Genomic DNA, 23,182 nt, shown 5'->3' with positions numbered 1-23,182 from the left:
ATTTGTTCCTTCAGCATTTCACTGGACATGTTTATAATAAAATCAAGTTGGCAATTATTGGTTGTATCGATGGGGTTGAATCTTTTGTTAAGGAATACAAGAAGCTTAAGCGGGCGGAGAGAGGCAAAATTGACCAAAATAATTAACTTTCACAATATAAAAGCTGCCGTAAGAGCCACCACAAATGAAACAGCAGAAAAACAAAAGGGGATTTCTGCAGTTATTAATTGCTATATTACCCTTATCATCATTACATAACCCAGTAGCTTCTGGGGGACACTAAATGGTATATTTTCTGAAGACACTCTGGCCAACTAGATTAGGCAATGGCCTCCTTGAACCAAAACGATTGCTGCTTCAGGCTTGCTTTCTGCCTTGATTAAACACAGTGGCAGGCTCCAGTTGAAGGGATGATTCTTCTTTTTTGAAGGGAGGTAGAATAGAGTAATTGCCAGATGTTTGCAATTTTAGCTATAAAAAGATGGCTGCTTTCCATTCCTGTGTATGTTGGATCTTTTTTCTTTCTACCCAAGCTATTGTGGTTCACTAAAATAGGCCACTGCACTGATGAATCATCATTCAGGACTGCAATAATGGAAGCAGAACAAATATGACATTTTAAATTCACATAAAAGAAAAATAAATAAAAATACATGGATAATAGTTACATGCTAAGGAACAGAAAGCATGTTGCAGTCTAAAGAACACAATTTGGTTCAAACAAGTTATGCCTGAATCTACTCTGGACTACTTTTTACCTGTTTGGTCTGGGGCAAGTCACCTCACCACCAACCTTCCCTCTCTTCAACAGTAAAATGGGGGATGAGGGGGCACCATCTCATTCAGCAGAGAGAACCCACGCCCTAGCCATCTCTATGCCCTGCCTTGCATATGCACAGCTCAGGCAACATGTGCAAATATTTGTTGTGTGAATACATTAAATATATACACATATAAAATGTTAGAAACCATATATCATGATCTAATTGTATACATGTTACATTCTCTACTGTAGTTACTACAACCCCACCACCACCACATACTCAGTTTTTGCTACAAACACAGCCTACTGATTTGGTAAGAGTAGAAATAAAAACCTGTTTGTTTATTTAGGCAGCAACAATATAACTGGCTTGAGAGACTGGTGACCCCTAGACAGACATGTTACCTTTCTTAATGGGTAAGTTAAGAATCTCTTTGAGGATCTGATGGTGTTATGAACCCTTTCCCTGAAAAAAGACATACACACAGACTAAGTTTAAATACAATTTCAGGAGATTGGCTTAATCCAAAATACGAATCTCGAAAATGAATGGAACCCAAAATAAAATCCCTAATTAAATTAATTTTTCTGAGATTGTGTAGTTAATAATCCCTAAAATCTCTCTGTAACAACTGACATTTTGGAAACTTAATTTCTCTAATTAATAAAAATCAATAGTTTCTTTCTGAAATGTTCATCTACTTTTTAACTGTACTTATAGTTCAATAGTAAAAACACTACTTCTCAAAGAGATAATATAAATATGAATCATTTTTTGTCACATTGACAAAGTTCAAGTAAAGTAATTCTACTTCTAACAAAGGTGGAATCTTAATTCTAGCGAAGACAAACATATGCCAAGCCAATTCTAAAATCTCAATCAGCAAATACAAAAAAAACAAGGATACAACTAAGACCATTTTTTAAATGGTCAGCATGAGCTATATGGGATTTTATAATTTAAAATCTGAATTTTTTAAAAAAACACTATGGATATGACCCTCGGAGCTAATGTTCATATTTTCATTTCAATAATAGTAGCAACAATAATGATCACATCTTCCACTGATTTTGTCATTATTTTGTGCCAAATATATGTCAATTCATGACTTCATTTAACTTTGAAAACAACTTTTTAAGATACAAATATCTCTCTTTTATTTATTTATTTATTATTTTTATTTATTCATTTATTTGAGACGGAGTCTTACTCTGTCACCTAGGCTGGAATGTAGTGGCTCACTGCAACCTCCACCTCCTGTATTCAAGTGATTCTCCTGCCTCAGCCTACCAAGTAACTGGGATTTACAGGTGTGTGCCACCATGCCCAGCTAATTTTTGTATTTTTAGTAGAGACAGGGTTTCACCATGTTGGTCAGGCTGGTCTTGAACTCCTGATCTCAGGTGATCCACCCTTGGCCTCCCAAAGTGCTGGGGTTACAGGTGTGAGCCACCACGCCTAGTAGATAAATATCCCTATTTTAAAATTGAAAGAACTTAGGTTGCTACTTATCCTGGTGAGTCCAAGTTCCCAGAAAATTAAGAGGTGAAATCAAAACTGGAACCCAGATCTATCTGATGCCAGAGTCTATATGCTTAATCACCTCCCTGAGTCTTTCTTCTCTGTAACCTTCCAATACTAGCCTGGCTCCAAGCAAACTCTTTCTTCTGATAGAGTTAGCCACAGAGTCACTTCACAAATAGAAGCTTTACAGTAAAGCTTTATATTGTTAGTTAACTGGTCATTTTCAAATGTTGAATTTCTAATGAAAATGTAAACTGTTTAAGGCCTACGATGTGTTTATACTTTTTCCTGTCCACTACCGAGCCCCTTTAATAACAATGGCACAAGATGGAAGTGAATAGGCGCCAATAAAAGAACTGAATTCAATGCAGATGTCAAGATATAAAACAGTGAAATCTGTCTACCAGGGATCACATTGGGTGGCATGCATGACACTTACTGTCACCTCAAGTGGTGATATTTCTGGGTACACCTCATAGAACTTGGAGATTTCTTTCCCAGGAGGTCATTTTTACAGAGGATGCACTTAAGAAAACCCAAGTCATTACAACATACATAAACAGATGAATAACAAAAATAATGACAAATTAAAATGCCATTTTTACAGAATGGTAAGAAATAAAATAAAATGTCATTTTAATTCCATTGTAATGTCAGTAAAACTACCAGTGCTATCTGAAAAGTTTAAGCAAGATGACATAATTCAACTGAACTAAGGAAAATTCCAAATGGTTATTCCAAAGGTCTTGTCAAATAATGACTCCTTGAGAAAAATTATTTCATTTAATAAAAGTAATAATGCATTAACATGAGATACATGTACTGCTGAGGAACACCTACAGACTTGGATTTAGGAGATAAGGGTCCAATTTCCACCTTTGCAATATGCCAGCTATTTCACTTTACATACATTATACTCTGCAGATTGAGGATGATAATAACTTTTTTACAGAGTAGCTAGAAAGATAAGGTAAGCAGTAAAGCAAAGTAGACTTCAGATGCAATGAAGGCAAATAAATCCACTATAATACTGTTCAATAGTTAAGATACTGTTCTGCCAGATAAGTTGTTTTAGTAATTGTAATAATTCATTATTACCAAATACTGTTTATTGTACATTACCCATACTTAAGGGAAGATACTAAAATTTGGTCAAATGTGAGACTTCTATATATATTAGCCTAACCATGGGTCTCTGAATCACAGAATTTTCATTTGTCTTTAGGAACCATAATAATGTAGGAACTATAATAACATTGCAGGATATTCTGATGATTAAACTTGATAATACGTGAGAAAGTGCTCTAAAATTTATTCACATTCATGCACACTCATACTAACACATATTTAAAATTGCAAGTTGTAATGAACATTTCACAATAAAATCCTTCTTTCATTGCTTCCTGTTTTCTCAGGATTACCCCAACGTGTGAATAAGTAAGAGAGAAAAACAGAACAAAAAATGATTAAATTAGCTTACACCTCCATTCTTAATGGTGTGTGTTTGACTAGGTTAAAAAAAAAAAAAAAAAAAAAAAAAACTGCCTGAAATTGTTTCAGGAGATTTAAAGAGAACTGCCTTTTGCTTTTTCTTTCTTGCCTTAGCATCTGTATGCAAAGGCACATTTCATTCTAAAATATAACACACAAGTGCAGAGAGATAGCAATAGTAGTTCTGGCCAGTACCTCCAGGAAAGTACTTCTTGCCTGTGGTATAAGATCTTATTTCTTGGTCCTTCCTCTCTGTAGCTACCTAACTTCCTGGAGCTATTTCTAGAGGTAAGTTTCAGAGCATGCTAGAACATTTGGGTCTACCCATAGTGAAGTCACTCTGTTCACATTGCAAAGCTATTCCCAGGAGCCCAGATGCACTGCCTGAGGACATCAGCAAAGAACTGCCAAAATCAAAAGGGTCGGGATGGGGGCCATTCTCTGCTTTTGCACATGCAGTTCCCTTTACTTGGCATGGCATGCTGTCCACCGCCCTTTTCTGCTTGGTAAACAACTAACTCATTCTCTAACACTCAGATCAGATGTGTCCTCGTCTGTGATGTTTTTCCCCAGTTCCTCCTAGCGGACATCCTTCATATTATATTATGGCACTACATTTACATAATGCAATCTTTATGGGCATGTGGTGCCTACTATATGTCTATATTGACTAGTAGACTTATCTATTCTATTTGAAGACAGCAACATACAGAACAATGCAAAGAACATATAATAAGGGAGAGTGCTGGAAGAGCAAACTGCTAGAAGGCTCAGGGTGCCACCTCCCAATGACCTAGACTCCTCTGCCCCAGGTGCTGTGCTAAGCCATCAGGTCTCTCTGAATGCAGTAATTTTAAGAAAGGATGATAAAAATGCCATACTGATTTTTTTTTAAGTTCTTTAAGTCAATCGTTATTTTAGGGTATGATTTCTTTATATGGCATATTTGCCCAAAGTCTCAGGTGTCAGATTTATTTTATAATGTCCATAATGAATCCATTTTTAGATAATTAACATAGCCCTACTGTGACCCAAAATTTTGTGAGATTTCAGGCATTGCTACCTAAAGCAACACAATAGCAAGAGCTCTGTAATGCAGAAGCTTGGCCATGACTAGGGCATTCTCGAAGAATCCGTTTTTGTCATTGTTTGAAACCTTTTGGTTTTGGATCCCAAATAAAATGACCTGGGACAACATATGCAAAAGATTGGTGTCTACGATGAAAGCACTGAGGGAAAAGAATAGCAACATGAAGGATGCTCTCTGAATCTGTACAATGTTCACATGATAAAGATGCTTAACACTTCAAAAGCTACCGTCATTAACTATGGGAGAAAGAGTACACTCTCAGGACCTGGAGAAGGTTCCAAGGAGACTAAGGCACTGGTCTCTGAAATTAATAAAATAAATGAGAAGTTCCCAAACTTTGGTTGAGAATCAATTACAATTCCCAGGGAGTTGTGCTTTATGTTTTAATTTTGCTTTGTTTTAATGCAGATTCCTGAGGCCCATGGCCAGAGATTTTGATTCTGTAGAATTGTGATGGGACCTAGGACCTGCTTTAATATTTTTCTTTTGAAAAATGTTCTCCAAGTCTTTCTGATGACCGGCCAGCTTTGAAAACCAGTTTAAACCATACATTCTGGCAGGGATACATATAGCAGTGATCTTTCAAAGTATCATACAAGCAATTCAGATGGCATGTAAGATAGAACTTTGAGTAAGAGAATAATACATTAAGAAAACTATATGCATGTCTTTATTTTACTTTTATTAAACCTGTTTTGAAATATAGACTCACAGAAAGTTGCAAAAATAGTACAGAGTCCCATGTACACTTTACCCAGGTTCCCTGAATGGTAACTCTCATAAAGCTACAACACATTACAAAACCCAGCAAACTGACATTGTTACTGTTAACTAGACCTTACTCAGCTTTTACCATTTTATAACCTGCATTGATTTGTGTGTGCATACAGTTCTACGTAATTTTATCCCATGTTTAGATTCATGTAACCATCACTCCAATTGAGGTACGGAACTGTTCCACCCACACAGACTCTTGCTGCATCCTCTTAGTATGAATGACCAGTACTTGTCCCACCTGACCCAGCCATGTCTGTCCCCTAGCAATCATGAATATGTCCTTCATCTCTAGAGCTTTGTCTTAAAATGAAATCATACAATATATGTAATCTTTCGAGACAGTTTTTTCATTAAGCATGTCCAGGTTATTGCATATATCAGTAACACTTCATTCTTTTTTACTGCTGAATAGTAGTATTCCATTGTATGGCTGTACCAGACTTCACTGAAACATTTGCCCATCAAAGGATATTTGGGTTGTTTCCAGTGTTTTGTCATTATGATTAAAAAAAAAAAAAAAAGTTGCTCTGAACATCCATGTACAGGTTTTTTTTGTGAACATAACATTTTGATTCTCTAGATTAAATGCCAAAGGGTGTATCTGCTGAGTCATATGGTTAGTACATGTTTACTTTTGTAAAATATCACCAAAGAGTTTTCCACAGTGGCTACGAAATTTTGCACATTCCTACCAGCATTGTGAGAGATCATTTCTCCACATCCTCAGCAGCATATGAGACACCTTTTTATTTTAGCTTTTCTAATACATGTGTGGTGATATCTCTTTGTGGCTCTCTGTATATTTTATTATCAAAAAAGCAATTAAATTCTCTTCAGATGTAAAATATGGAGTGACAATAGTATTGTACGCTTGTATAATTTAAAAATAAAGATGATTAATGTGTATCTCACCACACAAATCAGCATTAATTATTGTTTTTGAACCATACAAGAATTAGGAGGAACTCATCACCTTATTAAACAACTCATTTCAGCAGTTAATTAAGCTGACAAGTTACAAAATAAAAGAGATTTCTGTCAACAATACACAGACTTCTCCTTGTTCTAAAACATCTAGTCCACTTTGTTTGGGTATATTAGTTCAATCACTGTAACTTCTAAACAAGTCCCCCAGAATGCATCTATGAGAGAGGAATCCCCAGGACCATGGCTCGGCTTCCCTACTTACTATCTGCAATACTGAACAAGCCACCTGCCTTTCTGAGTCTCTGAAATGAATATTAAATTGTTGCCTGCATTCAAGATTTTTCATTGGTTATTTACAGCACTCCTGGGCAAAGAACCTGTACTTCCCTGAAATGTATTAGTGAATACATTCTCAACTATTCTCATCTAGGAAAGAAAGGGGTTGCATTAGATAACTTTTAAGATTCACCCTGGTTCTAGAATTTTATAGTTTATATAGTGTTGAGGCATTATAATCCCTATCACTGTTACTAGAAGTTAATGACATCAGTACTTACAGATAACATGCTAAATTATTATTATATTTATATTAGCACATATTCGTTAGTACAGACTGAGTATTTCGTATGCAAAACACTTGGGACGTGAAGTGTTTCAAATTTCAGATTTTTTGGATTTTTGGAATATTTACGCATACCAGCTGAGCAATCCCAATCCACAATTCTGAAATCCACAATGTTCCCCTGAGCATTTCCTTTGAGCATTGTGTTGGCACTCAGAAAGTTTCAGATTTTTCCACATTTAAGAGTTCAGATTTTTGGATTAGGGTTACTTAACCTATATTAAAGTATTTTTTATAATTTTGAATAATTATTGATAATTACATATAAGGTTATAAAATGCATTTATTAAATAAATTTTATTTCACAATTGTATCACTATTAATTATTATTAATAATGTTATTTTTATTAGAGCAAGAAAATACATCCCAAGAGTGCAGGAACTAGTCTCTGTTTCACTCACTGCCATAACTTCAGCCCCTAGAAGAGTATCTGGCACAAGATCTGTTTTAAGTAAATGATTGCTGAATAAGTATTTACTAGTAGCTCCTTGGGGTTATAAGGTATTTTACGGTTTAAAAACATTTTCACATTTATCATCATATTTGGCTTTCAAAACAATCTTGTGAGACAGTTAGTATTGCCAGCTAATATTTTATGAATTAAAGAGGATATGGAATAGAAAAGCATCATGCCCAAGGCCAAGTGGTGAAACCAAAGCTTGAATGTAACTGCGCCGACCATCAAGCCAGGGCTGCATCTTGGCACTTTTGAGCGTCAATAAGGCCTACAAATATTTGGTAAGATCTGATGTCACTCCAAGAATTACAAGTGAATTTCTCTGCTGAAAGATGCAGTGTAAAGATCAAATTAATACAATTAATATTTGATCCTTTAATGAATACACAGCTTGTTCTTTTGTCCCCCTGAGGACCTGAAAATTAAAACTCATGCATTGCACTGTGCAGTGATGGATGAGGCTCAAGCTGCTTATGCTCATCCAGAAAACGGGCATGCCAGGCAAACCCGAGCTTCATTACAGGTCCTGAGGTTTCCGTGAATTTGTGGCTATTCTCATGGCATAACATGCATACTTATAACAAACATCCAAGATGTTACAACTGCAGTCTGTAATTGCAATTCACAGGACTGTCAGGATTACAAAAAGATGCTTCCCATCTGTAACCTCCAAAAGAGATGTTTCCCATTTGTATCTCCAAAGTTAGAGCAAGATTCTCTTTGCATGGGGAAAAGGACAATAGGACTCCAGAGACAGAAAAGCACACCGTGAGGACCATACATTCACAGCAAAAATAATGGGGAAAATCCAGTCTAAATTATTTCTTTAAATAGAATGCCATAAGTGGACATCAGTTCCCCTCACATGTTAGTTATCTGCTAAGAAAAAAAAATGCGTCCTGCCTAACCAGGATACATGGCTTCACATCACTGATGGCTAATTCTCCACCAAGCATCAAAAATCCAGGACTCATCAGTCCCTAGGAACCAAGCTCCAAACGTGCCTGGTTCCCATAAACCATGGTGGTGCAGCTGAACGAGTGCATTTAGGAAACCTGGGTTCCGGATCAATTCAGCCCCAAACTCATGGGTAGATTAGCAATCAACTATAACTGTTTCCCCTCCATGGAATAATATATTCATAACCTCACGGTAGCAAAAAGCACAGAAAAATGTTGTTAAAAAAAAATAATCCAGGCTTAGGACCCCTATTTAATACAATTCACCTCACCTGTCTTGATCTATCTTGACAAGTCTATGTGAACCAATATACACAAAGCTGGTTTGTGAAAAGGGTCACCATTTTGAAATTAATTTCAAAGAAGAATCATGAAATAATAAAATAATGAAGTTAAAGGAGACATCAGACTGTCTGGCCAACCCTTTAATAAATGGAAGCATTTAAAATTAGTAAGGGCCCTGGGTGTGAGGGTCTCCCTCTACTCTTTTACTAGCTACACAATTCTTTAATAAACTCTTCCACTTCTATTACTTACAAATCATCAAAATGACAATAACATCTGTTCTACCTACCTCAGAGAGCTACAGTGAGAATTTCCTACTGAAATGAAAAGACAATGAACACACAAGTGCTAAATAAACTATAAAAGAGTATACCGATATAAAACAATTCCACCAAAAGGATCACGTGGAATTGGTACCTAATGCAGACCCAAAGTCTGAATGGCCACAAACCGTTCCCAATATTTGCCTTTATGTATTAAAGGAAAATGTCTTCTCTTGTATATTCAGAAAAGGTAAGGGTTATTATATTTAGAGAGAGAGAGGGAGAAAGAAAAAGAGTGAGAACTGGCATGTCGTGCCAATTTGTTTTTTTTTTTTAATCTAACATAAAAACGTTTTTTAAAAAGAATTTCAGCAATTAAAGAAAGTGAATTCGAGACCACAAGACAACTTCAGCTTCACAAACTTGCGAACTTTACAAATCTTTCCAAATGATGATCTATTTTAATGCTGGATAAAAAGTATTATCAAATTTCATTCAGCCAAATTAGAGAGAGAGACAGAGAAAGAGAGAGAGTGATTAATTTGGTGCAAAAGTAATCATGGTTTTTGCCATTAAAGGCAACCTAATAGTAATCCCCAGAGTGTATTAGTAAGATAATTTCAAACACCATCTTTTAAAAAGTACATTAGTACAGTAGGAAAGTTCATTTGCTTTCTTATTTACCAAAAACAGAAAAAGAACTATACTGTTCTGCCATCAAAGTCTAAGACTGAGTTTAACTGCTGTTGTTGTTTTATTTTTGGGGGGTGGGATGGTTGTTGTTTGTTTTATCTTTTTATTTTTTAATTTGGAGCAGAGTGAAAAACCCAGATTATAGGACAAACAACACTAAAGGCTAGTATTTTAAAGACCAGAAGAAAAATTGCATTATCTTATCTTGTTGTCATCAGTTAAACAGAATAGAAAGTGATGGAACACCATATAAAATCTTTAAGAAGTGTGCTGCTATAAACATGCATGCGCAGGTGTCTTTTTCAGGTAGTGAGTTCTTTTCCCTTGGGTAGATACCCAGTAGTGGGACTGCTGTATCAAACGGTATGTCTACTTTAGTCCTTTAGGGAATCTCCATATTGTTTTTCATAGCGGTTGTACTAGCTTACCTTCCCACCAACAGTGTAAAAGTGTCCCCTTTTCAGCATATCCATGCCAACATTTATTATTTTTTTAATTATGGCTATTCTTGCAGGAGTAAGGTGTTATCTCAATGTGGTTTTAATTTGCATTTCCTGGACAGTGAGTTGAGCGTTTTTTCATATGATTGTTGTCTGTATATCTTCTAAATACCCATCAGCCAACAAATGGATTAAAAAAATGTGGTATATATACACTATGGGATACTACTCAGCCATAAAACAGTATGAAATAATGGCATTTGCAGCAACTTGGATAGAGTTGGAGACCATTATTCTACAAGTAACTCAGGAATGGAAAATCAAATACTGTATGTTCTCACTTATAAGTGGGAGCTAAGCTATGAGGATGCAAAGGCATAAGAATGATATAATGGACTTTGGGGACTCAGGGTGAAGGGTGGGAAGGACGAGAGGGATAAAAGACTACAGCGTACACTGCTCGGGCAACAGGCACACCAAAATCTCAGAAATCACCACTACATAACTTCTCCGTGTAAGCAAAAACCACCTGTTCCCCAACAGCTATTTAACTAAAAAATAAAAAATAAAAAATAACTATATATACAAATATGGGTGCCCCAGAAAGACAAGTTGATATGGAAAACATGTGGGTAGTTTTCTACTTTCACAGTCAGAATTAAAACACGGGAAAGCAAACCCAGAGATTACATATATAACACCAAGGTGAGAAATATAAGCTCAAAGAACGGGCATAGGAAGGAAAAGTAATTCAAAGACATAAGTCGAAGCTGCAGAACCACAGTGTCTCATAAGCTGCTAAGAATCTAGCACATGTATTTGGAGAAGTAGGTTTATATTACTGTGCTTTATCAATTAACTCAGTTCTGCAAACACTATTGAGTCCCTAGTATGTGTCAGGTATCCTGTTAGGTGCTGTTGAGGGAAAAGGCATGAGTCAGGCAGCCCATGAGTCTCAAAGTTCAGACTCCACTAGAGAAGACAGGTGCATATACAAGCAAATCTATTAAAAACACATTGTCATAAGAACTGTATACAATGCATGAGGTTATGGGGTAGTAAAGAACAGTTTGCCATTAGAATACAGTACAAGGTTTGGGATAACTCTAGAGTTAGAGGGAAAAGACTTGAGTGCCAACTCGGCTCGGAGCAGACTGTGCTTCTCTGAACAAATAACTTACACCTTCTAGAATGCAGTTTTCACATTCACATCAGAACAAGATGGATTGCGTGATTTCTATTAGTTCTAACTTTCTGCATTTGTGGTTTAGCTTCGTGAAGGTCAACTTTTAAGCAATGAATTAAAAGACTGTAGAAGCAGGAAACTGGGGGACAAGTACATGCTAAAAGCAAAAAACAGCATAAGCTGAGGCAATACAGAGCATAAGCTGTTATCACCAATGCATCCTGGAAATAAAACCTGTGCTACCTACTATCTTGGGAATTTCACTAAGAGTATAGAACATTCTGAATGAAAAAAAGAAAAGAAAAAGAATGGTTATAAACTTTTAAAATGTGTAAACATTTAAACACAATAGACATAAGTTACAAAAACGTTCAGAGTAACAGAATGCACTGATAACATTTAAATTAAATATAAAGAAAAGCAAATCTACTTCCAACAAATACATGGATACATCTTCGTGTCATACAGCAGATGCAGAAATGTAGCTTCTATTTTAAAAAGTCTGAATGTCCATAAACTGTTCCCAAGATTTGTCTTTATCTTATATATTAAAGGAAAATTTCTTCTCTTGCATATTCAGAAAAGGTAAAGGTTATTATATTTAGAGAGAGGGGGAGAGAGAAAAAGAGTGAGAATTGGCAGAAATGCAAGAGAGAACCAAAATTTCAGAAAACAAAAGACTGAGTTATACCATATTCCAAACTGCTTTGGAGAAGCATTACTGAGCAGTGCACTCACCCAGCCAGCCATCCGCCAGCCATCCAAATATATATGCATACATAAGAACACACAGACATACATTTGACCATATGCAACCATTCCTACTAAAAACACAGTAGCATAATATGAGCTATGAGGAACATAAGGACGAGTGAGAAACCATGTCTTGTTGCTTCAATGAGGAAGCAAAGCTTATATATATTCTTATAAGGGACGCAGGGACGTATCACTGTAATGTGGGGCTTGGTGCCACACGTGCTGTGAATAGAAGCACAAGCAGTATCACGTGCTGGATACGGACAGCAGCCTTAGTTCAGAAACATACTCCAAACAAATCATAGAGAATGTCACCTCCTTTAAGCTTCCATTTCTTTATAAGAAAAATTTTTTTAAAAAAACCATTTTGTAGGGTTACATAATAAGGCAATAAAATAATAATGAGAAAGCAAAGAGCCTGGCATGTACTACATGTTCAATATGGGACAGAATGTAAGCGGCAGCAATAACAAAAGTAGTAGAAATTTGGATAAGTCAAAGAATAAGATGTGGAAACTCGGGGAAGGGAGTAATTACTTCTGATCTAGGCCACACCTAGACATTTTGGAGAAAGTGATACAAACAGAATTTTAGCAGGTAACAAAAACATGTGGGGTGACATGTTGAGAGGGGACCAAGGACTGTGCGCTGCAGAGCATGCAAACAAATCACTTCTCTGTTCCTAGAGAATAAGACAGCAGGTAAACACACATAGTACAGGGAGGGCATGTCAAATTCACAATAAAGGAGTCTAAAGGGAGGCCACTATGTGCTTCTTTTCTCCCTATCTCATATATGCCATTTATTAGCCCTCTTAATATAGGGTCTGCCCTCACCATAATGCTCAGGCCTATAAGAACTCTCATATCTACAAAGACTTCCTCACACCTTTGCCTTTTGCTCTACAACTGGACATGTCTCTATTCTGTTCAGATTAGAGGGAGGTCCACTGAAGCTTTCCCCAGAAATTAGGTGACAGAACAGCAATGCCCCTAGTCAGATGACAAAGGGAAACACTGAAAACATAAATGAGGGCCAGGCACGGTGGCTCACACATGTAATCCCAGCCCTTTGGGAGGCCGAGGCTGGCAGATCACCTGAGGTCAGGAGTTCGAGATGAGCCTGACCAACATGGAGAAACCCCGTCTCTACTGAAAATACAAAATTAGCCGGGCACAGTGGTGCATGCCTATAATCCAGCTACTCGGGAGGGTGAGGTTGAGAATCACTTGAACCCGGGAGTCGGAGGTTGCAGTGAGTCAAGATCATGCCATTGCACTCCAGCCTGGACAACGAGAGTGAAACTCCATCTCAAAAAAAAAAAAAACCATAAATGAGGAAGCCAACATATGGCTCCTCCTGTCCCTATGAAGAGAGATTCTCTTCCAGATCCCATTCATCCCATTCCCAAGTCCTGAAATCACTAAAGAAGGATGAGTCAAAGAAAGCCAGTTCCACTAAGTGATTGATAAATTGCAAAGATGCAGTCTCCTTCTAAGGCAATAAAACATCATGGAGTGCTATAGAGATTAGTACAGCACCAAAGGCTTCATTTATTGTTGTTCAAGAGCAGCTTTCTGAAGGTCTTGTTCTTGCACTTTCTGAGGCAAAGGATAGCCAATGATCCACAGCTGCAGCTTAGCCATGCATGCTGAAGCCTGATCCTCTCTACCACCCAGTCTAGGTGTTCACCTTACACAAGCCAGACATCTGAACTAGGCCTCTGGCACCCGACCCAAAATACTAATAGACTAGTAAAGTGTTTCCTGGGCGCAGGAGAGGACAGGAAAGAAAATAGGAGGACTGGACTATATCACAGAGTGTGAAACACCTGTGTGCAATATTGACAAAACAAACATTAATGTCATTCAAGAAGCAACTGGAAACATCACGGAGAGGGGTAAAATATTAATAATTTTTTTAATGGTGGGACAGGGACAGAAAACAAAGGGAGTTAAATCTCCTTTCACTGCCTCTTCTCTCTCAGCTCCTATTCTTCAGTTTTTTTGTTTGTTTGTTTTTTTGTTTTTTTAAGCTATTGTTTCTTCAGTTTGAATAAGCTGCTAGCATTCGTTGGTAAAAATATGGAACCTTTTCAATCAGAGTATGGTACCATTTATACTGCCCCTGAGGCTTCGTGTGTGAGTGTATACACACACATACACACGAGAGCTGGAGCTCACATAGACCTTCAAACTCTACGTGACGTAAACTAAATGCATTGTTATTAAAACCCCTGAAACTAGGCTTCACTCAAATTTGTCTGGGAGATTTAACCAATGCAAATCTCACAGAACACTATAGACAACTTTATCCTTCAGCAGCCTAAGGGAAGAAAAACAGCCGGAGGAGGTAAACAATTCCATGCACTTTATTAGGTTCACTTTGTATAAGTGTCTGATTGGACTCCTGCTTGGCAGCATTTGCGGACATTTGTCCAACGGCAAGAGGGAGGGACGACTGTCTGGTAGCTAAAACCCTACAAGAGAATGAGCTGGAGGTGGAAGATAATGCAGTAGAAAGGCATTGAGCTGTGACTAAAGAGGCCAGATTTCTAGTGTGAGCTCTAACCCCATTTCACTATGTAATCATAGCCATATAACCCATAAAAAGTCTTTTTCCTAAAAGGGGAGGTTGGTCTAGACTATTTCCAGGGGCTCCTTTACTTTTAGTAGCCTATGACAACCACGCTGTGAATTCACAAACTACCTTTTTCTGACACAACTTTGTACTACAAATCACCTACACAACATTGAATTTTCCTACTCCAAGTAACCAACTCTGAAATCCCAGCACTTACCCTCACCTCCAGGTTGTTTGTATGGATTGTACTTAGGTTTTGGAGCAACTACTGGTGCAAACTTTTTGGGTGGCTGTTGTGTAGACACTGAAATGCTGGGGTTCCCAAAGGAATGGGTGGTCTCCATCCGTGCAGGCACATGGCCGAGGGGCTCACCAGTGCTTTTGGGTGGCAGCCAAGATGGGTGAGACATTGTTGGATCTGCAATGAAAAAGAAACAAACACTGTTTTTATAGAAGCATGAAAATGAAGACAGTACTCCTCATTTCATTGCTACTTCATCTTAATCTATACTAAATCAATCTTGATAAAGTTCTCTGGAACGAAGGATGAAAGAAAATGGAAGAAGGAAAAATGAAGAGGCAGAGGAATCATGAGTAGAAAGAGGAGGAGGAAGAGGAGGGAGGACAGGAAGAGGAGGGAGGAGAGGAAAAGGAGAAAGAGAGAAAGAGACTGAGGAGGAGCAGGAAGAGAACACTCCCTCAAACTTGAATATCTCCCTTCCAATAGTCAACTATTTTAGTGCCTAGCACTGTTGGGAAATAGATGTGAATAAGAAATGGTTCCTAAGTTGAAGGAGTTTTTATGGTAGGAGAATGGAAAAGAGCTTGAATTTTATTAATAATCTATTAAATTAATTATCTCTCCAATTAAATGGTTATGTCTAAATGAAGTGCTAAGTTACCTAAGCGAGGTTAAGAACAAGTGTTGCTGAGATGCAGAAAAACATAGGCTCACTTCTTGGTAGGGGCAGAATTAACAAGATTTTATTGATGAGGTGATACACAGACTGGGTTTGAGTGCTAAGCAGGGTTGAGCCTGAAAAATGTTAGCAAAATATATAGGCAGAAAAGTACACGGCATTTACGTTTAGTGTGCTTGGAGGAGGAATAACAGAAAGTAGCAAGCAAAAGAACTAAAAGGTGGGTTGAAACCAAAGCACAGACAGCTTAGCAGCCACTGTTGAGTTTAAATTCATTCTTCAGTTATTAAGGAACCACTGAAAGTTTATTTTGGAAACAAGGGTTTAACAGATACCTCGCAGGACACTTTTAAATGACCCATTGGCAGGAGCAGCTCTGGTCCCCACCAAGGGGCACGTGGAAAAGGGGAAGAGGGGCATATTGGTTGTCACAATGTCTGGGACAATTATTGGAATTTAGGGCCAGAGGATAGAATATTCAACACATGTAATGCAAAGGTCAGCCCTGCACAACAAAGAAATGCCCATCAACATGTATGCTGAGCTGATACCATGTTGGACCTTCACGAAAAGCTCACTTCAACTAGGAGGGAACAATCAGATCAGCCCAGACGCTGCTCCGATCAGACTGCACACACCGTTTGAAGAAAGGAAATGTCTCCTCTGTCAGGGTAAGCCAAACACCTCTCCAGTCAGCCTGCCTGCTGGGGAAGAGACTCAGAGGCTGCCGCCGAGGAGGGCTCTCCAAGCCTGATTGCAAGAGCTCTCCAGCATAGGGACGCCCGGAAGGCACCCTGTACCCGCCCCCAGCCCAAAAGCCACCTACTAATTTATTAATTGAACCGAATTAATTAAGAGGGCTACATGATTACCTCCAGATGTCTGTAAAGACAAAGAGCATCAGAACACAGAAATCAAAGGCCTCAGTACATGGCACAGTAATAGAGAGACAGGGTGGAGGGGAGAGCTGGGAAAGAGTGCTGCCTGGACATTAACATCAGTCCACACCACCAACAAGTGGCATGACTTTGAACAGCATCTCCTCGAGAGCCTCAGATAGTTTCACTCTCTCAGAGGACTCAGCCAAGCACAATGGCTCACACCTCTAATCCCAGAACTTTGGAGGCCAAGGCACTTGAGGCCTGGAGGTTGAGAATAGCCTGGGCAATAGAATGAGACTCAGTCTCTACAAAAAAGATTAAAAAATTAGCGGGATATAATGGTGCACACCTGCTGTTCCAGCTACTCAAGAGGCTGAGGTTGGAGGATCACTTGAGCCTGGGAGACTGAGGCTGTGGTAAGCTGTGATTGCACCACTGCACTCCAGCTTGGTCAACAGAGGGAGACCTTCTCTCAAAAAACAAACAAACAAACATATAAACCTCTGTCTTCCTTAACTCTCAGAATTTTTATGGCAACCAGTGAGATGATATTAAAGTACTTTTTATAGTATAAAGTGCTATGCAAAGTGAGAAAAAAAGATGCCTCTATTCTTATAGAAAGTCAATGGCAATTTTATGACTATCTTGCTTGGAAGAACAGCTTGACGTGCAGTTTTCTTAAAAGACAAGGATAACATGAATCAATGACAAAGACTCTAAACTGGGAATCAAGACACATGCTATTGAAGCCAGTGATGGCACTGGCTGTTCACTCTGGTTACAGGGCCTTTCTTTTCTTTTTTATCCCCTGTACCTTTTACATATTCGTATATACACACACATACATACATGTATATATATACACACACAAAGACACACATATACTTGCTAAACTGGGAGCTCCTTAAAAGGGTAAGGACCATATTTTACACATTTATAAACTACCATTAAGGCCTAGCACAAAACCAATATAGAAAAACAACCAATGAATGTCTGTTTTACTCATGGTTTTTAAATTTAGCTACACATTTGGAATAACTTGAGATGATTTTTTTTCTAAATACCAAAACCAAACCCATCTCACACGGCTGAGAAATGCCAATTTTGGTTTTGCTTTTGCTTTTAATTGAGGCTTGGTCTTCTACTAAATTGGGATAAAAGTGATAAAAGTGACTGGTTTGCTTTCAGTATGACTAAAGTGAATATAAGTGTGAAATAAAAGGGATCAAGTAAAGGTTTGAAACTTTTAATGCATTAAGCACATTTGTAGTATAAATGTTAATTATAATTTTTAAAATGGCTTAATACTGTCCTCGAAAGGTCTCTATAAATCTAACGTCATTTTACAATAAAAGGTTTAAAACTGGCTAATATAGGAGGCAGTAGTTTCTTAAGCAAAGATTCACATTTTTCACAGCAATCCCAAGTTACTGACTGACTGTATCATCTTGGCTTTTCAGATATAGCACAGATATAAAGAAATAGGCAATTTCTGGGAGAGTATAAATAAAATTTAAGCATCAATATGCAAATCATTGGCTCCACAGTCATTTCAGTTGTCCCCCAGTATCATAAATTACCCGCACGCTGCCCTCCATGAAGAAGCACCTGCAGCTACTCCTCCTGAGAGGCCCATCTTCTGACCAATCATTTGTTTGCAGATGACCTTTTTAGTATCTTCTCTCAGCATTCTTCTGCATGTCAGCAGTGACCCAGTGACACCATTCCCAGGATTTATAATAAGTTTTCATGATTCTGAACCCTTGCTCATGCTGTGTTCAACATCAACAATGCCGTTTACCTCTCTTCACTTTCTACCAAGCCCTATATTTTTATATTGTCCCAGCTCAAATGTCTCTAACTCTGTGAACATTTCCCTAACTCCTCCAACGAAGAGACGCTTAATTCCTTTTTCTGGGCTCTTTACTACTTTCTGCATACTTATAACAGTCCACAAGGAAGCCATTTATTTACCTGCCTACATGTCCCAACAAGTTGGAAACTCCAAGTAGTCTCACTATACTGGCACAATGCCTAGGCAAGAAGCCCTTACATAACTATCTTACACAGAAATGGGTCAATGAATGAACATTACCCTTTCTTAGTTACTCATATCTTTCTAGAATTGCTATAGCATTCACTGATACAATCATCTCTTTTTACGTTCCTTAATTTGGTGATGTAATGAAGCATGCTGATAGATTTCCAGATATTGAACTATCTTTGCATTTGTGGAATAAAATCCTATCTAGTCACAGCTGCAGTGCCCTCTTTAGCAATCACTGATGCATTAACCTCTTTTTCCCTGCCTTAATTTGATGATGTAATGAAATATGTTGATAAAGCCTAGATATTGAACCATCTTTGCATGCCTAGAATAAATCCTTTGTTACGGTTGTGTTTTGATATATTAATGAATTAACTAGGCTATTTTATTTATAATTTGTGTACATATAATCATAATAAAGAGCATTTTATAGCATTTTTTCTGCCTGTTTTACTTATCATGATTAGGTTTTGATAGGGGAGTTTTCTCCAACCTCCTCTACTGTCTAGGTTATTTAATAACTTCATTGGAATTATCTGGTTTTTTTAAAGGTTATCCAAATTCAGCATAAAGTCATCTAAATATATCTTCCTTTAACAGACATTAATCATATTATCAGTAACTTCTATGATAGTAGTAGTAGTTTTCTATTTATTCTGAGGTCATTTTGCAGTACTTTTCTGATAGAAATTCACTCTTTTTTTCCTAGGTTTGATCTCTCCTCTCTCTTAACCAAGCTACTTCTTGTCTAAAAATGACTTCCAATGTACTATGCATCAATTTAGATCATAAGCATTACTTTCTACTAGTCCTTGAAGGTAAATCTTGCACTATATCCTATAGTTCAAGTTATATATCCTTATAGTACAATTCTACAGCATCTACATACTGTTGTCACATATTCATCACATGGTACCCTGCCCATCTGCTTGCCTTTTTCCCAAACTAAACTCTCAAATCCTTGAGAGTGGAAACATTTACCATTTTATAATCCCAGGGCCTACACATGATAGGTACTCAATAAAAATGTCTGTTAATTTAATGAATGAATGAATTTATTTGCCTGGCACTGGCGCTATAGATGAATCAGATTCCTATTCTTTACTCAAAGAGCTCAAAGCCTATTTGAGGAAGAAATATTTATAAATGTGAAAAGAGAAAGACAGTAACACAGAAAGCACAGAAAAATCTTGGGGGATGTCAGAAAAGCTAGCAGAAGCTTGGCAGAGGTAGCCCTTAACCAGGACTCTGAATGATGAGTAAATAAAAGAAAACTGGAGTAACAAGGGCAAAGATTAGAAATAATACTGTGAGCCTGGGTATGAAGCAAGGCATTTCTGTAGGACAGGGATCAGACCAGTGGTACCAAAATGAGGGATTCAGGGAGAATAGTTAGGGGAAAGTTCTAAAAGATAACGTGAGTCCTGCCTTTTAAAGGTCTTATATAAAGATAAGATAAAGATAAGAAGCTAGAGCTTTTATCCTTGAATAGGAAGATAACGAGAGTGAAAATTCCAGGTACTAAAAATTAAATCATGTAGGATGGATCCAAGGAAAGTGATAAATCCAATAGTATGGACATAGAGTCCCTGTGGCCCCAGTTCTAGTCTCAGCTATACTAGTGTGACCTTTACTCATTTGCAAAATGAATACCTGTAAAGTCCCAATCGGCTCTAATATCCTAGAGTGCTTTCTTTCTCTAAAATCTTAATTACAGCTCTTCATTTTGATAAATGGGTTTGATGAAACTTCACAAGTTTAATGAACAGATGAACTAGCACATATTACTGGGGCTTCTTGGCTTCTCATCGAGACCCATGAAAACCCAAAGATAAGCAGTGGTGAGAGCTGGTGTTGCTGGACCAAGATTCACACTGCTCTTACTTCCCCTCGTTCTAGATAGGTTTCACTCGAAGCTCATAATCATCATGAAAGCAAGAAGTGAAAGGGAAGATTTCCAGAGAGGCTCTGAGAATACACAACCACCATCAGCAGACAGGAAAGCAAGAGCAATGGCCCTCCTCTAAGCAAGATGCCTACTGCTAAAGAGAACTGGGGAGCTGCTGCTTCCTCAGCGTTGCTCTTTCAGAAATTGTCAAATGCAAACAATTAAGAAGAACGTAAGAGGTTTCACTTATCAACTTCTCTGCTGCTCTTCTGTCTTTTCCCCCAGCCATCCTAAGAAGACTAGAGACTGACAATAAATAACAAGTGTTTATTGAAGATTTATTATATGTCAAACAATTTTTCAATGGCCACACAGTCATCCCAACTGCCATATGAGGTAGCATTATCATTACCCACATCTAGCAAATCAAGAAAGTAAGACTGCAAGAGGTTGAATAACTTGCTCAAGGATATACAGCTAACGAACAGCAACGCTGAAGCTGGGACACAGATCTTTGACTCCAAATCTCTCCAGTCTTCACTCTGTATTACCTCCTTATTTGGAGAAGAAAGGAAGACACCACAGACAAAAGGAAATCAGCACTTAACAGTTGTTTTTGCTCTTATTATTTCCATTCCAGCTCTTGAATTCTACTTGCCATAATGTTTTCTCTATTCTGTACCCTCAAATCTAATCATAATAAGCCACAGGACCACAAAGTAATGAGGCCAATAGTCAACAGACAAAAAAAAAAAAAAAAAATCAAGGCACAACAGAATACAAATAACTACAAAAGGCTATGTGATGACCAGAAACCACCCCATACAGGTAGGAAAACTTAGGGCAATAGGCCAACTGACAGTTAATACTAACAAAGCTCTCTCAGGATACCATGTGAATGCCAAGTCACTGTCATCCACAAAAACAGAAAGAAGTAGTGTTTGGTCACATTTTCCTTTTTTTCCTCCAAATCAGTGTGCCACTCTTCTAAAAAGATTTATATAGATTACCAAAACTGAAAAACAAACAACCGTTACATCGTATTATCTAACATCCATTGCAATAAGCTTAGAGTAGTGTTTATCAAAATAGTCTGCACACTAACCTCATACGGGGATCTTTATGTATATACTCTGATCCAAGCATTGAGAACAATTTACTTAGAGCATTTCTCTTAATCTTTAAATGACATTGTATTAGTCCCTATATCTTCCTGGCAACTAATTCAAGGCCTAGCACTTGGTCGGTGTGCACTAAATAAATGAATGGTATTAGAAAAGAGACATACATTAACACCACAGAACTGAGGGACTATTTGACTTAAACATCAGAAGTAGCTGATGGCAGACTAACGTTTAGCATTCGTGTCCCTTAGCAACATTTTCTTCATTTAAACAAGCCGTTACAATTTAAATAACACTCTCCTATAACTTTGAAGGTTTTTTTTTAAACGTTCTCTTTATACAAAAGTCAGTACCTTCCTGGAATTTCAAAACCGTTTTCCTAATCATCCATTAAACTGGTACAACGTGGTTCCCCCTCTGGGCTATACGGCTCTCCATTATTGTCCACATCTCAGTATTGAGTGGGAAGATGCCTGATCTTCAGAATTCAGACCCAGCTTTTAGTCTTAGCTTTGCCATGAGCCCATTGTGTAACTTCCGTTATCTCTGAAATCTTGTGTCCTTCTCGAAAAATGTGGTGATGGAATTAGATGGTACAAATGACAACTCTGCTCACAAGCTTTTATGAGTCTATGAAAGATCTTGACTTAACAAGTAGCCAACGCCAAGTAAAACGAGATTCTATATCATCCGTAACTCCCTTTGTTTTGATATCATCTGTAATTCTCCTCTTTGCTCGTCAGTGAGGAAGCACAGTCCTCTTTTTCTCTCTTTTTCTGTCACCTGTTTCCCCGACTCTTCTATCCTCCCCATTGAAGGACGGATTCTTGGGTTGATCTCAGAGATTAACAAGGTATCAATCAAGATGTATTATGCACAAGTAAATAAGTATTTAGGCAAACCTTTTCCAAACGGTGTAAGTCCCTACCAGTGTAATTGAGAAGCAGATATGCTGTGGCATGTGGTGGAAGCGTGGGAAGACAGCACTGAAGAAGAACGCAGGCTGAAAATTACACACAATTGTTAGTTGAACAGCAAATGTATTCACTCTTCCTCTGAAGCATCAGGTCAGATAGAGCCGGAAGGGCAAAGCAGGATCTACCATGGTTGAAAATGTCAATGTATTCACTCAACTTCTTCTTATAGACAGCTTTGGCCCAGCACTGGCTAGGTGCCCCACTCTCTGCATGGACAGCTGGCATTGCTCAGAAGAGGTAACGAGAGAACAACGCTACAGAAATGCCAAACCTTTATATAGGCTATCTGAGAGACATTTGGAAAAACTGGAAAAGGCACTAGACTTAGATGCAGAGGACTTGGACGTAGTTTCTATCTAGCTCAGTCACTATCTGGGTCTATGACTTTAGTTCTTAACCTCTTTGAACCTCAGTGACCCTTCCTATCTGTACACTAAAGATTAGATATCCACTACCATTCCCTCTAACTCTCATGTTTCCATGATTCCCCCACAAGTCCACAATCTCAAGGAGCTAAGGTTTCTTAC

General features: G+C 37.9%; 1 protein-coding gene across 1 annotated transcript in view; it reads right to left on the bottom strand.

Moving 5' to 3' along the window:
- LPP (LIM domain containing preferred translocation partner in lipoma) overlaps nt 1–23,182 on the bottom strand; it is a 724,515-nt gene that overhangs the window by 459,119 nt on the left and 242,214 nt on the right. Inside the window, exon 4 of the mRNA XM_025374584.1 lies at nt 15,036–15,236. Within this exon, the coding sequence (XP_025230369.1) occupies nt 15,036–15,228 (193 nt within the window). The 5' untranslated portion in view covers nt 15,229–15,236. The remainder of the gene's footprint in view (nt 1–15,035; nt 15,237–23,182) is intronic.

This window comes from Theropithecus gelada, chromosome 2 (assembly GCF_003255815.1).
Source record: "Theropithecus gelada isolate Dixy chromosome 2, Tgel_1.0, whole genome shotgun sequence".
Lineage (NCBI taxonomy): Eukaryota > Metazoa > Chordata > Mammalia > Primates > Cercopithecidae > Theropithecus > Theropithecus gelada.
The sequence above is the reverse complement of the archived record's forward strand: the minus strand, read 5'-3'. Positions and strand labels throughout refer to the sequence as shown.